This window comes from Taeniopygia guttata, chromosome 21, assembly GCF_048771995.1.
Source record: "Taeniopygia guttata chromosome 21, bTaeGut7.mat, whole genome shotgun sequence".
NCBI classification, from domain to species: Eukaryota; Metazoa; Chordata; class Aves; order Passeriformes; family Estrildidae; genus Taeniopygia; species Taeniopygia guttata.
Window position 1 is genome coordinate 4,568,733 of NC_133046.1, and position 19,109 is coordinate 4,587,841.

The 19,109-nt window shown below is 40.3% G+C and overlaps 1 protein-coding gene across 7 annotated transcripts in view; it reads right to left on the reverse strand.

The window, feature by feature from the left end:
• VPS13D (vacuolar protein sorting 13 homolog D) overlaps nt 1-16,843 on the reverse strand; it is a 95,842-nt gene extending 78,999 nt beyond the window's left edge. For 3 of the 7 annotated variants that reach the window (XM_072917478.1, XM_072917480.1, XM_072917476.1), the window contains exons 1-20: nt 16,683-16,843; nt 15,917-15,982; nt 14,139-14,307; nt 13,196-13,273; nt 12,771-12,961; nt 12,372-12,452; nt 11,926-12,042; nt 11,581-11,685; nt 11,079-11,249; nt 10,420-10,520; nt 9,786-9,954; nt 8,333-8,425; nt 7,388-7,598; nt 6,675-6,854; nt 6,324-6,454; nt 5,565-5,637; nt 4,932-5,096; nt 3,628-3,758; nt 3,118-3,250; nt 309-2,531 (exon numbers count right to left, since the gene is read on the reverse strand). In XM_072917478.1, coding sequence (XP_072773579.1) covers nt 309-2,531; nt 3,118-3,250; nt 3,628-3,758; nt 4,932-5,096; nt 5,565-5,637; nt 6,324-6,454; nt 6,675-6,854; nt 7,388-7,598; nt 8,333-8,425; nt 9,786-9,954; nt 10,420-10,520; nt 11,079-11,249; nt 11,581-11,685; nt 11,926-12,042; nt 12,372-12,452; nt 12,771-12,961; nt 13,196-13,273; nt 14,139-14,235 — 4,450 coding nt within the window. In that variant the 5' untranslated portion in view covers nt 14,236-14,307; nt 15,917-15,982; nt 16,683-16,843. Of the gene's footprint in view, nt 1-308; nt 2,532-3,117; nt 3,251-3,627; nt 3,759-4,931; nt 5,097-5,564; nt 5,638-6,323; nt 6,455-6,674; nt 6,855-7,387; nt 7,599-8,332; nt 8,426-9,785; nt 9,955-10,419; nt 10,521-11,078; nt 11,250-11,580; nt 11,686-11,925; nt 12,043-12,371; nt 12,453-12,770; nt 12,962-13,195; nt 13,274-14,138; nt 14,308-15,916; nt 15,983-16,274; nt 16,652-16,682 lie in introns of those variants that run through there. The other 4 variants (XM_072917482.1, XM_072917481.1, XM_072917477.1 and 1 more) reach the window with 3 other exon arrangements.
• Between the last annotated feature and the right edge of the window lie 2,266 nt (nt 16,844-19,109).

Below are 19,109 nucleotides of genomic sequence, written 5' to 3' on the forward strand. Positions count from 1 at the left end.
GAGTAAGTGAACTGATTAGCCCATAAATACTGTATGGAAGAGGTAACACAGTAGCTATTGAACTTGCTCAGAATCTGAGCAATGCTGGACTAAGGTTCTATGGTTATGTTTTGCTCAATTTATGCTTAAAAGGCACCATTCCATTTTTACTTAGGAGACCAAAAATGGATATAAATACAATAACTAACCTATTAAAACTGACCTATGTGTTTCAGTAGGAAGAGTAAAGCTGAATATACAATCAATACACATTTTTAACACATATACTACTCATATTATAATAATTAAGATACCTCTGATTAACATACCATGACCTTTATGTAGTGATTCAAAGAAGTCATGACGAGTAAAATGAGATTCTTCCTGGCTGTTGGTGCTCGCAGGACCTGATGAAGAATGTGGCCCTCGGGGTATCCCACTTGCAGGCTCCTTCCTGTTTGTAAATTGACTACTATTTAATGAATACATCTTAATATCTTTAATTTCAACCTGCAGCCTATCACTTGTAGACTCATCTTCTCCCGGTACAAAATTCTGAATAGATATTTGCCCTAGATGACCAACAAGCAGTTCAGAGCTACCAGGCTTTCGAGGTATGGAGACAATTGGGGATTCAATGTTTATATTTAATATAAGCTTGATAGTATCAGCTCTGAAGGACTGTGATCCAAATGCACCACCTTCATTATCTTCTGCACTGGCAACATCTCTTGATCGTGGTGTGGTATCAAACAAAGAAACCATTTCACTGTATTCAGCAGTTTTAGTTGCCAAGACTGTTGTAACTTTTGAAGCTGCACTTTTCAACATGCTGCGGAAATTCTCTTCCAGCTCATCCATGGACAAAGTCAGTTCTTTCAAAAATTTGGCTGAGTGGTTGTAGTGTAAGGAGGCCATTTTGAGGTTGAGAGAACACTCCTCTTTCGACTTTTCTGTGAAAGTGAAACTTAAAGCATCTGGAAGGCTACTTCCATCATCAAGCCTAAAGAATAAAGATTCAAAGACATTTACATTGCCAGTGAGATTTTCACACCTCCCTGTGCTCCCTATGCTCACCACATACTGGTTCTTTACATTGTCTTGGATCAAATCCATAAGGTGAAGGCATCCAAGAGAGCCACTCACATCCAGTTTACTACACATGGAGACATTGACTTTGGTGCCACCAATACTGGCTGTTGCAATTTTTCTGCCATATTTTTCTCCATTTGTCATGGCAACTGTCCTGAGGAGGAGTACATTTAACCAGTGAATATCAACTGCTACCTCTGTGTTCTGTGCATAAGTAGACTGGAATGTTTCCTGCTCCCTCCAACCTCTCTCCAAGTCAGCTATTAAAGGCTGAGGACTAGAATCTTCTTTCTCCTTGGGGAAAGATTTCTGGAGAAACCCAATCAGTTCAACAATAGTCTCTGGGTTAAGGATGATATCCAGGTTGTTCACCTGTAAAGAGATCACCTGCAGACTGCTATCCAAGTTCATCGATGGGCATTCTGCACTCACAAACTGATACTCCAATTTTATCAAGGACTCTTGCTCTTTTCCATTGTTACTGGGTGAGGTGTTGGAGGCTGTACTGCATCCCTCTGCCAAACCAGCAACATCAATGGGATGTGTATCTTGTGGTCCAGAGACTGGGGACTGAGCCCTGCTGTCTCGAAGACTTCCTGTTGGTACATAAAAGCTCAAGTTCTTATGAGAAGCCATCAAAAGATCAAAATCTGTTCCATATGTTTGCATAGTATCAACCAGTAACAGCCCATGGACAGTCAGGGACACCTCTGCATCATAAGGCCTTTTCACAAAATGGGCATTGGTGCCAAAAACCTTGAGCACAGAGATGTAGCGCCCATTACTCTCAACACCCAGCTGCATACAGTTCACTTTGAACTCAGCCAAAAGCAGCTGGGATTCAACAAGAACTTCCCGGGTGTGCTGCTCGAGCATGACAACACTCTGTGTTAGATTCATTACAGAATCGTGCAAACTGCCAAACTGGTCTACCTCTGCAAAAATCTTATCTTTCCCTAAATGTAGGGCATCTGAAGACTTAGCTTCAGACGTACTCAGCTGTGTCAAACAGTTCCTTAAAGCCAGCATTTTGTCTTCATTGATGTGAATTTTCAAGTCTGGCAGGTTGCCAGACAAGACAGCTCCTGGGTATTTTGGGTCAGAAGTGTATATCAGTCTGTGCTCCAGCTGCAGGTGAACATTGAATTTTTCTACCACATGAGTTGGACCAACATCACTATCCTGAACGTGTTTCCAGTTGTCTTTCACTCGGCCCACCATGATCTGAAGGTCCATAAAAGAAAGTGTGTATCTCTCATACATTTTTTTATTCATTAAGTGTGCCTGTAGCTGCTCTTCACTTATTTCTACTCCAGTAAATTCAGACATTTTGATGCAACTATTGGTGTTGGATTCTGGCGGTGGAGTATTGGGAGGAGTTGCAAGAGGTGTTTTATATTCTTCATCACTCAATTCATTGACTTCTGAAGAAATGGCACCTGCACTCCTCTCAGAATCTTCTGTGGATTAAAAAAATAGTAAACAAACAAATGAAAGTATTCTTCTCTCTTCTCAGATGTTTCCTATGATTATCTGATCAACATACCTGAAGTTCTATTTTTTTTTTAACACAAAGCATATCTGGTACTGTCCTTGCCTCCTTCCACTGTCACTTCCTTTTTCCTCAACAAGAAACCTACTATACTTCTGCATTAACAGAGGTGTCAATCACAACATAGTACAGAAGCTATTAAAATCCATTATTGTCTCATTTTTAACCCACTTACTGCAAGATTTACTTTTGCCCAAGTTTTCAAAAAAAGAACCCATTACTCTGCCCACACAATTCTTCTGATCCTCAAAACCAAATGAAAGGTAAGAGCTACTTAACTACAGTATTTTTATAATCATCAGGTTTTGTCCAACTGGCTTTATTGCCTAATATTAACTTTCATTTTATTATCTTAAGAAAAGGACTTTTTTCTACTTTACAAAGCAGGAACATGCCCCAGAACTTCCCTGTACTTTTTTACGCTATTTTTTACGCTCTGACTTTCTGAAAGAAGACAGAAAGAAAAGGAAAGCTGCAATAATTCTAGATCATACCTTGAGAATTTGTGAGTAATATTCTTCCCAGATCTACAACAACTAACACAGGATCCACAAACTTGAAATCATCGGGAAAGATCACCTGAGGGGCAGAGATATCAAGGCACACGGTCCAGCTTTTGCTGTTTTCCTGAAAGTTAAGAAGAAAGACATAATAGCCCGCAAGAAAACCAACCAAAAAAAGCCATGTGAAACATCTAACCAGCCACTTTTTCTCCTGATGAGCTGACTGTCACAAACTCCAGCCATACTCAGGTTTGGTACCTTGTTAAATCACAAACTCCCACTGTAGTGAATAAAAAAACATCTTCAGCAGGTGAAAACATACCCTGCACCTCCAGCCTGGACTGACTGACAGCAAAAGGCATCTAGAACACCTCCTGGAAAACTCCCCTCCTGCTCACAAAGAACATCACACAAACAACAACAAACCTCACTCTTTAGAACATCAAGTCCTAAACCGAAAGTGTAAAAGTCTACATAAACATTTGGGAGGAAAAAACTTACAATGAAGTCTCCAACTAATAAACGATCGATTGTTTGTCTGATTTCAGCTTTTGTCTGCATTTTCAGCTTGTTGTACTGTCTTCTGGCAGCTTCAGCCACTCTTGCCTCTAACTCAGACTGATAACCAAAACCTGCACAAGAGAAGGAAAACTAACTAGGTATAACTTTGTTCACCCATCATTCAATCAGAAGAAAAAATTGAAGGAAAAAAGATAAAAGATTTATTTTAAATTTTAGCAGTAAAATACAGAACAGGAAAACACAGCAGGCAAAAGTCACTGTGCCTAATCACCAGGCTGCTGCACAGAAAAAAGGAACTATTTAAGCACAAAACAATGAATCACTCTAAAAAATACTTCCCAATCCATTTTCTGGTCTTTCTCTCACAGACCTTCAGCCCAAATAACTAAATTTGAATAATACAGAAAGGGTGCTAAGCATGGCCACAGAGGAAGTTCTGACTAAACATTAAGATGTGCATGTGTAGGCAGTGGCTTTTTGTTTGCTTCAATGGTTTGTTTTAAACTTGAATATTTATGGAATATTCTCACCTTGTGAGAAGAGATGCCACATGCACCTTTATACCAGGCAACTTGAATCTTTTGGTATTTACCATAATCAGCAGAAAAACAACTGGTATTTCAAGAACATTTTCATGTTCCTAATGTTACTTACTGTCACTTCTCATCTCCTCAGAAACTGAAAAACCAAAACTGCAAAGGTGGCCACATTATAGTGTTACAGGCTTAGGTACTAAAATCCTACATTTTGTTGTGCTTAGGAATTTAAGGAATGAGTATGTTCAAATCTAAAAATCAAGGTATCTCAAGAAGCTCTAACAAAGGGCAGCCTTAATATCATCAACAAAAAAATACAATAGGAATTAGAATACTATTTCCTCTGTACCATTACTATAGAAATATTCTTTTAACTGCCCTCTCAAAAAAACTCCATCAATTGCCAGAAGAGATTACAGGAACAAGTCCCTTCTCCTTATTTATGCATTTTAATTTAGGGGACATGAACATCCACCATGGGGCATAACACCAACTTGCAATTTTAAAGCAGAAGTTGCCTGAGTCTATCAAAGCAAAATCCCTGAATCAATTAAATAAACAACAAAACAAACGAACAAAAGCCTCCAGACAAGACTTGGAGTATTGTTAAACTTAAAGTGAAGATTCTTTGATTAGTGCTTTATATTTCTAAGAATGAAAATAAATACAAATCAAAGACAAGAAAAGATGTAATTCCACCAACAAAACTCCAACCCCACCAAAAAAAAAAACACATTAAAGGTTAACCTGAGGTATGAACCCTTCCCTTGTAGAAGAAGTCTGCTACTTTCTTAATGGCTTGTGGATTGTAAATAATATTTAGTGGTCTGGTACTGACTTCCAGGCGTCTCTCAAAGGTGCTGTGAATTGGATTTCTTTCATAAAGCATCTCAAATACTGGGGCATCAGGATCTGCAACAGAATAAAAAACTCCTTACAAAAAGCAGCTGGAAAAAACCTCAAAACAAACAAATAAGACAAAAGCAAAAAACAACTCCAAAAGAATTTAATAACTGATTTTTAACTGGCACTACTGGGAAAATACAGGTGGCTAAGAATTCTTCAGTAACAGAAATACGATCAACAGAATTCAACAAGTTTATATATACAAAAGCCTTTGTATAATTTAGGTTCTAATGTTGAATTCCTATCTTTATAAACCAAACCAAACAGTAAGTGCAACTCCTATTGTCTTGAAATATATAATTTCTTCCTTTCTTTAAAGTCGACCTAAATGCACCTTACATCTTGAACAAAGCTTCTATGATTTTATCTTTACCATGTGCAAAAGCATTTGTATTAATTCAAACTCTAGGTACTTATTTTTGAAATTTCTGGTTTGTAGGAATTATCTCATCAAATATAAAATAAAATCTTTACCAGTGCTCTGATTAGTCATTTCTGAGGACAAACTTTGGAGTCCAAAGGAAGACATGCAGCCAACCTCTTTTTGCTAATAAGAATTTAAAAGAAAAAGACTGTTTAGATAAAATCAACCAAGCCACCTGATAAGCATAAAAGTCTTTTCTGTTGAACTATATGTACAGTCTGAGATTATTATATGCATTTTTTCCCCTGACATGGTCAAGCAAAAGAAAGCAATATGAATAAGTAGCAAACACTCCCCACTCCTGCAGCAAACAGGCTGAAGTGCAAATTGCAGTCAGTACAAAGTACAAAACACATAGGAAATCCCCATGGCTTTAGATTCAAATTTTGTTCACTCAGAAGAGAACTCTGAAATCTTTTCTATTTAGAAATTTAGAATTTATTTGTGAATTTAGTTTACCAGTATACAGGTGAAACAGAACCATTACTTGGGCCACTCAATCACTGATTAAGCAGCAATGCTGATTAGTTCCAAAAATCAAATATTGTTCAACAAATTACCTTCTTCTCAATACATATAACTGAAAAGTTGAAGTCATAAGTATACAGTAAAGCAGAATAAAAAATGAAGAGCTCTACAAATGATATTTGGAAAGAGAGAGAAAAAGTAAATTCAACAGGTGGAAACTTTTCCTTAAGACTTTTGTTTTCTCTTTCTGGGATAAGAAATGTTTTGAGTTTTGGAGTATGACTATTTTCATACACAATTACACATCCCACACAGTTACTTATAGGGTTTTTGTCACCTACAGGATTTGGAAAAACAAGAACAGGAAATATGGTCCCTTCTGTTGCCAAATCCCTCACGAAAAGACCACCAAGCTGAATTTTGAGAAGGGAAGATTTTCTGCGAGGAAGGGATTCTGCCAAGATCTTTACACCTGGAATATAAATACATACATTATTTTGTTTCTTATAGTACAGCATTCATTTTATTTATATTTTATAAATAAAAACTATTGTCCAACGAACAAGTATTTTTCAAGCCTTTATACATATTTATTTCTATTAAAGAATTTAACATGATAATTTGTTACATAGTACAAGGATTGTGAGGCAGCTCTCATCTTTTTTAAGAAAGAACAGAAATGGGCTTAATACCTGAAAATTCCAGCTGCATAAAAGCAGTCTCTTCAGCATGCAACACCTTTTTCTTCCTATGCAACAGAGTGAAAGAGCCACCCTGCAGCTGCAGATTTAATTTAGCAAAAACATGATCTCTCTTGGTAAAGGTATTCATGCTGGAAGCATCTGCAGCAGGATCAAAAAATTCATCCGTGCCTAATAAAAAAACAAAACCAACACATTAAATAAATTAAGTTTTCTGGAGGGCTACTGAAGAACAAGAAAGTTCCTATGAATATGAAAATAGACCTCTCCAGCTCTTGCGGGGCGGAAATAGAAACAAAATTTAGAGCAGATAGACCTTTTTTCTTTAAAAAAAAAAAAATATTCCATGATATTCCTCTATTTCAATCAAGGTAACATAAGCCTGAATTTACAAAGACCCCAACAACCCAGTACTATTTCTGTTACACCCAGTCACATGACCCACACATACACTTGAACAGAACCCCCAAAGCTCTTTGCTATAAATGACAGTAACAGTGAAAGCAGATCTATTCCCTGTATCACTTTGGAAATAATCAGCTACCCAGGCACTGAGATACTGCCCAGGTTGTGCAGCTTTAGGCAAGCTCTGCTGCCTGGGTACATCAGCTGGCAGAGAATCCTTTAACAGTGCAAGTCCAGAGCTCTTTTTGCCCACGTGGAACAGGTATCAAACCATGGGAGCAAACCCTGTGTTTCCATACCCAGTATGTCTTCTGGATTCCACTGTTCCTTCGGGTCTGGCAGCAGCCCTTCAAAAGGTTCACCTTCATATGTCTGCTGAGCATATCCATACCAACCTCCCCAGCCAGGAAACCACGACTGCAGGTACTGCAGCATCCCAGAGCTGCTGTCACGGGCAGGTTCTGCTGGAGGGGAGCCTCCAATGGAATCAGGCAAGGGCTCTTTAACACTCTGTTTGAACATTCAAGACACACACATTACTGCTGCTGAGTGAGAGAGTATCACCAGTGTACAAAAAGCACCACAACAAAAACACTATTTCATCTCCTATTTACTCAGCAGCCCCGCAGAGATATTCTCAATCAATACTCAGCCTAGAGGAGAGCAGCAACAAAGAAGTAACAAACATACATCACTTAACAACTGCATATTCATATGAATATAAAAATATGCACGTGATTATGCACATATGAAGCCATATGTCACCATTTAAATCTTAGTCTAGAAACATTAAACCAAAGAAGTCATTTGACACCATAAAGTACAGCTCTACATTTTAACATTTGTATTTGCAAGAGATATGTTGTGTTGTTATGGAAATTAGTCCATATTTAATTGTGTTCCCCAAGCTATTTCCATGAGGCTCACTTCTGTCACATGTTTATTCTGGGAAAATATTCATTACAGGCCCTCACTTCCATTGTCTGCTTTTAAGATGGAGAGTACCTGATCTAGGAATTCTGGCAAGGATCCTGCTGGGGAACATCACCATATAGTGAGACAAGATTTCACTGTGCAAGTGACACAACAGCAAAAACTACAAGAACTGAGCATTTCTGCAATTTTAGCATTAATGCCACACTTTTAAATCAACAAAAATACATGCTCAGGCTCTCCAGCAGTACAATACCTCAGATAATCACTTAAAGATTCCAAATATTACCCTGTACAGAGAATGTTCTCACCTCAGCTAAGTCATGAAATTTATTATGAACTATCTCATACAGAACCTTCAACTCCTCATAAGTCAGCTCATCCTCAATACGATGCATTTCTGCCTGGAAAGAAAAAAAAAAAAGTAAAGTATCTGCATTAAAGGAGGAGGACAGAATCTTGCCAAGTATCAAACATGCCAAGTATCTCTGCACTGAGTTAGGGACTTGTAGAAAAAACTACTATGGCATTAATGATCATATCCAAACGCCCCAGCACAAGAAAATTAATGAAAATCATGTAGACAACAGTAACATTGACATTCCCCTGAATTATAAATAAAGCTTATTTGCATTGCAAAATACACTATTTTAGCACTGTAAAAAAATTCACAACCGTATCCTCCTATTACAAATAAGAAGCAAGATTAGCAGCACAAAAATCAAACCAGGGAAATTAAATTGATTTAACAGAATGCTTTGCTTAGCCAGGAGCAAAAAAAGCTTCTGTCTTGAGTAAAGAAGGTGGAGGAAATGAACTGGGTAAATTAGGACAATGTAGTATTTATAGTCAGTTACTCAGACATGTTGTCTTCTTTCTACTGATTAACAAGCTGTTTGAGGAAACTGATTATTCACCCAAGTCTAAAAAGTCTATCATGAAACAACAAAGCAAAACAGTCTTCTAGTCCACTGCCATTACCCTTGTTACATTTCACAGCTCTGCTGAACACTATACATGCTCTATGAGACCTGGCTTTGCCAAGTACTATAAAAATTTTCTGTACATTAAGCTACTCCTACAGTTCATACCCAAATAACAAAAGTAATGATTACGTACAACTTAAAAGTATCAATAGAATTCCTTTAATACTTTAATACAAGCGTGGTACATGATGCCCTGAACTGATTTTAAGTTCCAATACATCTAAAGATAAAAAGCAGCTAATTATAGTTCATAGGTTTTTTTTCTTTCTGAAGTAGGTCATAGGTTCATTATTAGAGGCATTAAATTCTTCATCCTCAAATAAATTTGGAGAAACAAAGCTAATAAACAACCCCAACTGTCAAATAGCTGAAATTTTTCCCAATTATCCACCCAAGCATATGGGTAGACACATTTCTGGTATTTAAATACCTTTTGGATCTACAGAGAATATGAGTTAAGAAAACATGTTGTCAACTGTCACAGGCATTATACAGCAGTTAATGCTATTTTTGGTGAACACTGGTTACAGGTCAAAAACCAGAAAGCTTTTTGCACTGCAAAACAAAAACACATGAACCTTGCAGCTCACACATCTCCCACAAGCCCAGGTCACATCATTAAAATCTCTGCTGTGGTCAGCAGACAGTTCAGTGAAAATGGCCTGCAGCACAACTGAAGATGTTTCTTAACTTGTCCAGGTTTTAAATAGGAAAAGATGAAACAAACCAGGTGTAAGATCATTAACCATCACTGTAGAAGAAACTCAAGTCTAAATACCTGGTCTGCAGCAGACAGTGGTTCCCCCTTCAGCTTGCTGTAGTACATGTCCGTGTAGGACACGGCGTCCCGGGCCCGATGCAGGGCAAATGCCCAGGTGGAACGTTTCCTCTGCTCCCTGATCTCCGAAAGATTTGCATTCAGGGCAAAGATCCACCATTCCCGGCAGCTGAAACAATTTTCAATTACTGTATTATCAGTATTTCATTAAAAAAACCTAAGGCAAGTGCATGTCCAACTGGTGAAAGGTCCAGGAGACTCGGTGAAAAGCAGTGGGCCAGCAGCCAGGAAAAGCAGCAGCACTGGAGCCAGCACAGATGGGCTGGTCCTACAGACTGAATAGGATATAGGACAGTGCTCCCCAAGGCCCTGCCACCCCACTGGGATTTAGTCCAGCTGCCACATATCAGGCACAGGCAACAAAATTTAGAGTTACACAGACTGGATTGAAAGCTTTAGGTAAGGATAATTTTACATTTGAATTACATCCAAATATTTTAAACTGATTTCTGAGGTAGGGAACAAAACATGGAAACTGAATCTCTAACATATCATTATTATGTATGTTTGTGCATTTTTCTCATTCTAATTTTTCTAATATAGCTGACAACACCACATATGGAGATGTACTTACTTTTCTGTTACTGTAACCTTTGGTTTCCACTTCCTGTATTTAAGCTGTCGCTCCTTTCTAGCCAGTTCCTTTAAAAATCCCATGATCTGTTGATACTGCATCTTTTAATGAAACAACACAGATCAGTGAGGTGGGGGAGTGTTTTCCCAGGAAAAGAGGAGAGGAAAAACCCTAGCCAAAAACCCAACCACAGGTATGGACTGTACACGGTGCAGAATTAAGATTAATGTTAATTCACAGTTTTGTTCCCCAGTGTGACATCCTCTCCCAGCCACTAATAGTTCATGTGTGACATTCCACTTACAGCTTTATTTACAAATTCATAGAATGAAATCTTCCATGTCAAGTTATCAACATAACATCAGCTGCTATTGTGCACTGTACAGACCAACTCCCACCAACATACACCCTTCCCATTATTGTAATAATCAAACAATTTAATTATTTTTGCAGTAATCATTTTCAGTAAAATAAATAAGTAATTTTGAGTGCTTGACTTTAGAACAACTTATTCAATATATCTCTTTGCACTGCCTCTCAAACTAACTCTTTCAGAGAGTATTATTTTTATGCCACAATAACAGCATTTAAATTGTCACAAACACTGCCACAGTTTTATGATATCTGTTATTACTGGCAGGTAAATGGTTGGTATTTACCTGGGAAAGCTTCAGGGGTATTGTCTCAAGCTGAATGTCACATTCCAGCCGTGGAGTATGCCGGGATCTCAAAGGCTCCTTAGAACAATTTCTCTTGAGAAGAGCAGAAGTGCAGACAGGCTCCATGATGTAATTGTGATCACGACTTTCCATACTTCTATCCATTGCTTCCTGGGGGTTACAAGTAAATTACTCTCTAAGAAGTGAGTGTACAACAGTCATTAGGATGCACTGGTTTCATGTTCTAGAATGTACTTTATTAGCAGGCCAGTCCATTGGAAAAAAATTCTTGGACATGTTCTCTCTTCAAAAGTAAACCAAACTATTTCACAGCACAGCCTTTGTAGCTGGCATGTGTATCCTATCAGTAAAGCATAAAACCAGTGATTTCTTTTGCTCTTAAAAGACCAGATCCAATAAATTCTACATCAATCAGGACTGAAAATACAGAAAGGAGACTAACAACAACCTCTCTTTCATATGCAAAACCTCTTTCATGTACCTGTAGCTCACCAGGAGGCAGATCACCCAGTAAAGTGCAACTAGTATCCCAATAAACACTGAAATCACCAACATCCATCCGTTTTTTCCGCATCAGCTTCTCCACCTGGAGCAGAAGAAGTGGAGTAAAGTCAAGATCACACACCACATGCCATGTAGTTTTTAGATTCTAGTTTTAGTATGTAGTTTCTACAAACCAAATAAAAAACATGAAATGCACAGAGTCAATTTATTACAACAACCAAAAGATTTTTAAAATGCGGTATGTTTTTTTGAATATTTGCTAGCACCCATAAAATGCAGCAATGCCATCTGAGCTGCTCTTGTATACAAAAGCTGCACTTACTGGTTCAAACACTGCATTTTGCATTGAGACATTTTTGATGCAGATGCCAAATGCAAACGGCTGTGAGGGATTTGTGACACCATCTTCAAACCTCAAATGCACATCTTGGATTTTTAACTGGACAGAAAAAAAACATTACTAGAGATATACTATTAAATCATTATACATTAGTACTTTTCATTAATGCTGGAACAATTTAATATTGAATTTCTGCAATTTTCCAACAAATTTCTACTAGCTATTTACCTTAATAGGAACCCTATTCCTCATTTCTGATTTGAACTCCCTGCTTCTACCTTCTCCTCAGATACCAGCAGTCCCTGCCCTTCTCCCCATAAACAAACCACTTTCACAACACACTGTACATTTTTTTTTTCTATCCCACAATCATTTTCCATTTTAAAGGCAAATGTATAACTGCCAACCACTCAAAAGCAAAGACTTACTTCAATGTTTTCTACAATTCTCGTGACTACAGATGCAGTAACTGAGTACCAGTAAGACTCCCCTTTCTGTTGCTGCTCTTTCTGAAAGAGGAAACAGGGATAAGCATTACTAACTACTGTAACAGCTGGTAAGGAGATAATATACTTTATTACACTGAAATCACTATTAACAGGGAGAAAGAAAAACTAAACTAGTTAATTTAAGATATTTACGTATCTCTGACATATGTGGGACATAGGACATAATGGTGAGGGATGGTAGGACAGAAACTGTTCTATGTCAGCATGTGGAAATCAAATTCTAACTCCATTTAATGAGCATTTGTTCTGTCTTGTTAGGAGACTTAAATACAATCCACCACAGAGATTTCTTCATCATGAAACACAAGTGTGACTCACCTTCCATTTTTCTTCAAGTGCCAGCAGAAGGGCTTTCTTGTGTTCTCTTTCTTGCAACTTTTCCTTTTCCTCATCAAACTCTTCTCTTTTTTCTGGTGCACCAATTAAGTGCAGTTTTGAGACAGATATCACCCATGGATCCACATGTGGACGATAAAAAGGGATCTGTAGTGTTATTTTGCCAATGAAACCTGAATAAACAAAACAGAAACACTATCAGATTTCTGTGAAAGTTTACTTTATCAACCTTGAAAATCCCCCCCCCCCCCAAAAAAAAGTGGTATAAGAAACAAAAGCTAAAACAGAAATAACCTAAAAATCAGGCTACCTCATTTGTTTAAGCCTCTGACTCACAGGTCCTCTAAAACATCCAATACTTCCTGTTTAAAAAATATCTGTCCTGCACACACAAACAAAATACAAACCTGCCTTTACTTCAAATGGTAATTCCAGCTCCTTTAAGGCATCTTTTTTTAGTGGCAAGTTTTCCAATTCAACAGCACCTAGACAAAGCAGAATAAAAAGACAAGTCTGCTAAACAAAACTATGTTAAAGAAAGCCAACTTTAACACTGTAAGCCCAAAACAACTGGCATTGGTTTCTAAAAAAAATTAAATGGGATTTAATAACAACAGCCAGGCTATCACTTCAGGTTGTGTTAAGATCACAATAGTTACTTAATACACTTGATAATTTTCCAGTGTCATGTGCTCAAACTATTTCATTATGTCATCCAGAAGCAATCTTCTGTGGGGTTTTAGAACTGAATTTCATTGTAGCCACAGACAAAACCTCTTCCTATTGTCTTTTGAAAAGAGAATTTCTTAGTATTGTGAAAAGCACACACAGAAAAGCCTTGGAGTATTACAAAACAATCTCACCAGAAGCAGCAGATAACAGCAGCAAAGGGTGAACAGAAAGCATTGATTTGAGGACTCTGTACAAAGTACAAAACTCGTGGATGCAGCATGACACAAACCAAACTACAGGGGAGTAACTATGAGCACTAAAAGGTAAGAGGCTGCAGGACACTTCCTACCACAGTCCCTCAACAGAAAAATTACTGAACTGTATCAAGAAAAAATGGCATAAATTCAACATGCTAAGGTAGCTAAGCATACTTTTGAAAATTTTATGTAAATTGGCTTAAGAGTGTTGATAAAGAGCAAAGAACGTAAGATCAATTACTGTTGATTATAAAGTTTTAGTACCAAACTATGTATTAAAAGGGTTTATATATATATGTATATATTAAACACAATATTAAGTGATTATGTCTATTCCACCTTCCAATTATCACAAAAAAATAACACATTTCTAAATCACAATATGAAAACAGTACAGAAGATACCACAAAGCCTCCCTCACCCTTTAGGAGTGCCACTGAAAGTTGGTCTGTGTTCAGGTTATTGACATATTTGCCCAGGTAGGTGTTGAGGACCCAGGCTACCAATCCTTCCAACATGACTGTCCTAGAAGAAGAAAACTAATTCTTTTCTGTCATTGTTTGGATTTCTCTTCCATAATTAGTCTCAGTCTGAAAGAAAAAAACAATACAATTATTGTGTGAAACATACAGTCTCAGCTGAGCTGACATCTCTGTCACTTCAAGTCTTACTGTCATCTATCTAATGAGAAGTAAAAGCACTAAGGTTGATTTCTACCTTAAAAAAGCTTTATCCTATGCCCTTTAATTGCCAGATCAGCTTCATAGAGATATTTGCACATAAAGTTCATCTTTCCATCCTTTTTCTAACCAAAACATTACTTTGTGGTGCACTAATCGACACAGAGAATCTACAATCCTCCTCCAGAAAAGGAAAGGACAAAATTCCACGTTGATCTGAAGTTTGCACTGGCCTCCTTGACCTCTGCTGCCAACATTTTCACCATGCTGGGTTTGGCAGCCAGGTCTGAAGTAGCAGCCTGAAGCCTACTGTGTTTTTGTAGAATTCTTACACGACATCTGTGAAGCAACTCACCCTACTCAAACCCCTTTTTGGGAGAGCCTGTGTGTGGGAAGTAATCAGATACAAGCCCCAAAAATAGCTCATCAACAGTTACTGCAACAGGTTTTCAAAGTGGCAGCAGAGAGTATTGCACTGAAGAAAAAGCTACATTAGAGAAGCACCACTGGTCACACTCCAGAACATCTCCCTTCACTCTTCTCCAGTTATTTCTGTTTCACTTCTGTGGTAATCAGGGCATTAAAATCCCAAAGTCCCTGTTCAACTTTTTAATCACTGAATTACAAAACTACTCATAGCTAGTGCAAGGGCAGGGTGAAGCCTGGTACAGTAATGAAAAAAGCATGCAGGCCATTCCTTGAGATTGGAATGGAATAAATGTCTCGATTTTGTGTTTAAAAAACTCTCCCAATCTCATATACAAGCCTAAACAACTGAATTCTACAGAGCAGAAAAAGCAAGATACAGCCTTTATTTACAGCTGACAATAGAAGAAAACAACAACTTCAAGAGTCACATTTTAAATTTTACACTAAGATTTAAAGTTTTGTCATTATGAGATTTGCTTAGTTTTAGGCAGTCCCATTTAAACTTTTATTTCTCTCTTTAAAAGGCAGTGAAAATATTTAACTAATAGTTAAATTAAATAACAAGAATTAAGCAAGCAATGAAAGGCTTTTTCTAAAGGCTGAAAGTGAAATTGTGCTGTCCTGAAAAATGAAACAGAAAACAGCACAGAGAAGTTCGATTCAACTCAGTCACATGACTTCACATAAAATGTGTTTTATCAGTTTTGCCTTTGCAAAATTTATTAACAATTTTGAAAAACAATACTACTGTTTCACATAATAAAGTCTAAGCATTTGTGCTCTTGGGCCACCAGCTTGTATTACAGGTTTTTATTCTAATAAAAGTGACAAGAAACTCAAGATCAAACAAAAGCATACACAGTCATCTTTGTTACACTATCATTAAAAAAAAAATTAATAAAAAAAAAGGAATCTACAGGTGTTTGGAACCAAAGCAAAGCAAAGACCTTAAAGAAACATTTAAGCACAGCAGAGAGCAGCATCCCAGTGACTGAAACCCTCTGGTGTGTGAACCATGCCTGAAGTCACCCTACGAACTGTAAATTAAGTGCATCACATCTTTCACCTTAACTCGTGGCACACAACTTACCATATACAAATCTTTCAAATGTTTTAACTCTTTTATACTTTTAACTCTGCAGTGCAGCGCTGTGCCCTGTGAAGAAAAATAAGGCATTTCTTTTCTATGATAATGTTTGAATTTCTTTACCACACTCAGCAGGAGAACAGGGTGAGAAGCAAAGCCCACAGCAGGCCCTGGCTCCCAGTGAAAAAGGATGGAATTTTCAGCACGGGGACACGGAGCAGGCGCTGGGCACAGGGGGTCGGACGGGCGGGGGGCTCTTCCAGCCCAAAGCCGGGAGGGAAGGAGCCCTGGGGCAGCGCCGGGACACGGGGCACCGGCGGCAGAGCTCGCACCGCGGGCCGGGGAGGAAGGCAAAGGTCACCTTGCCCGGCGGAGCGGGACGGACCCGCGGGAGCCCCGGGCAGCGGGAGGCGGCGAGCGGCCCGAGGCGGGCGGGGAGGCCCTGAGGGACCCCCGGGCCCCGCGGCGAGGCGGAGCCCCCGCGCCCCGCGGCGGGACCGGCACCGGGCCCGGGCCGCACCGGGGCTGCCCCGCGGCAGGACCGGCACCGGGCCCGGGCCGCACCGGGGCTGCCCCTCGCCCACCCGCGGCGGGGCGGGGCGGGGCGCCGTGAGGGGCGTGCGGCAGGGAGGGGCCCCTCAGGCCGGACCCGAGCAGCGGCAGCGGCGGCTGACGCAGCAGGGAATGGCAGCGGGGCCGGGAGTTCCCCGAGTTCCCCCCGGTACCCCCGTGGGGCCGCCTCGGAGCGCCCCGGGAGCCCCGGACTCACCTGCGCGGCGGGCGGGGGGCGGCGGCGGCGGCGGGGGCGCGGCTGAGTGCGGGAGCGCCGAGCGATCGATGGGGCGGGACCGCCCCCTGCAGGCGGGGCCGGGAAACGCCCCTGGGCGGGCCCCAGGCGGGGCGGCCGCGCCGCCCTCACGGAAACGGGCTGAGAATGGGCGGGATTGGGGCAGGGACGGAAATGGGCTGAGAATGGGCGGGTTTGGGTCAGGGACGGAAATGGGCTGAGAATGGGCGGGTTTGGGGCAGGAACGGAAATGGGCTCAAACAGGGCGGGTTTGGGGCAGGGACGGAAATGGGCTCAAACTGGGCGTGTTTGGGGCAGGGACGGAAATGGGCTGAGAATGGGCGGGTTTGGGGCAGGGACGGAAATGGGCTGAGAATGGGCGGGATTGGGGCAGGGACGGAAATGGGCTGAGAATGGGCGGGTTTGGGGCAGAGACGGAAATGGGCTGAGAATGGGCGGGTTTGGGGCAGGGACGGAAATGGGCTGAGAATGGGCAGGTTTGGGGCAGGGACGGAAATGGGCTGAGAATGGGCGGGTTTGGGGCAGGGACGGAAATGGGCTCAAACAGGACGGGTTTGGGGCAGGAGCCCTCACTGAAATGGGCTCAAACACCCTCACTGAAATGGGCTCAAACACCCTCACTGAAATGGGCTCAAACAAGGTGGGTTTGGGGCAGGAACCGTCACTGAAATGGGCTCAAACAGGGTGGGTTTGGGGCAGGAGCCCTCACTGAAATGGCCTCAAACAGGGCGGGTTTGGGGCAGGAACCCTCACTGAAATGGGCTCAAACAGGGCAGGTTTGGGGCAGGAGCCCTCACTGAAATGGCCTCAAACACCCTCACTGAGATGGCCTCAAACAGGGTGAGTTTGGGGCAGGAACTCTCACAGAAATGGGCTCAAACAGGGCGGGTTTGGGGCAGGAACCCTCACTGAAATGGGCTCAAACAGGGCGGGTTTGGGTCTCTCACAGAAATGGGCTCAAACAGGGCGGGTTTGGGGCAGGAGCCCTCATTGAGATGGCCTCAAACAGGGTGGGTTTGGGGCAGGAGCCCTCACTGAAATGGCCTTCAAAAATCTTCCTTTGCTGCTTCAATATGGCCCCAATAGTGGGAGCTGACAGAAACATTAGAGAGCAAGAGGTTCAAAGAGCTGTGAAAAATTAGGTTCTTGCCTAAATCCTTAAGTCCTGTAGTAGTTTCAGTGTGTCCATTTTCAAAGCCTTTCCTGAAGAATACCTTCAAGTGTAAGTTTTAATACAGATTTGCAAAAAGCTTCTTCATAGTAGAACTACAGACATGTTTGTGAGTTCCAGAAATAGTTACAGCTTACATAATACCATAGCTTTTGTGGAAGTTTAAAAATCGTATTTTTAGAATCTGAATACTCTTGTAGCAATATTGTTCCAAAAGATCCTTTTGTATCTCAGGCTCAGAAGTAACCACTGTGTCTGTTTTGAGACAGATTAGGACAGTTCAGTGGGAAGTACAGGGATCACAGAGTCCAGCAGTGTTTTTATGGCATAAGACAAGGGTTATGTGTCACTGTCTGACCTCACTCCCATGGGATTCAGACTCTGGATTGCAGATTCTGGTTGAACCCAGCCACCACAATTGACAGTTAAGTCACAGATGTAAAATATAATTATGGGAAGTGGGTTCCTAAATATTGGCTTCTAAACCACTTCATTCAAGGAGAACCTCCATTAATGTTCTGTAAGAGGTGGTTGGAGCTCCAGCATCATCAAGCACTGAAGGAGAACAGGATTTTCCTGTTCTGAGGTTTGAGTAAATTCCATTTATTACAGATGATACTCTACCACCTGAGGGCAGTGACCTATCTGGCAAAGAAAATCACAGGGATCTGCTCTAATAGTCACCAAACAAGGAAAATATTTTGGATTTATGGTTTACCTCAAAAATGAGGTCAGGATTAATTGGGGAAACCCAATTACCTCAGCCAGGACACAAAGGTGATGAACTCTGGGGTTGTCAACAAAATGAACTTCCTACTTAAAGATAACAACATTTCAATCGAGGTTTTCCCTTCTAAAACAAAATTAACTATGTACATGCAATGAAATGCTGTTGTTTAGACATAACAGTTGTAATTTTAGTTGTAAAACACTTGTGTAAAAGATTTCACTTCCTGATATCCTATATGTACTTGAGAAATTTGGTCTGATAATAAGATAAAACAAACTGTAATAATAAATATTCAGGAGGATGAGGGAAAGTATGACAACTAAGATACAGGATAGGAAACTGAATGCAATATTTAAAATTCAAATCAAACTGATGATTCCTGAGCATTGAAAGAATGATCATTTAACTCCAGTCCCTTAGAAGTGTTGGTCACAGCCACGTTCTCGACACGTGGCAGAACTTGAATAAAAATCATCATCACAAGAAG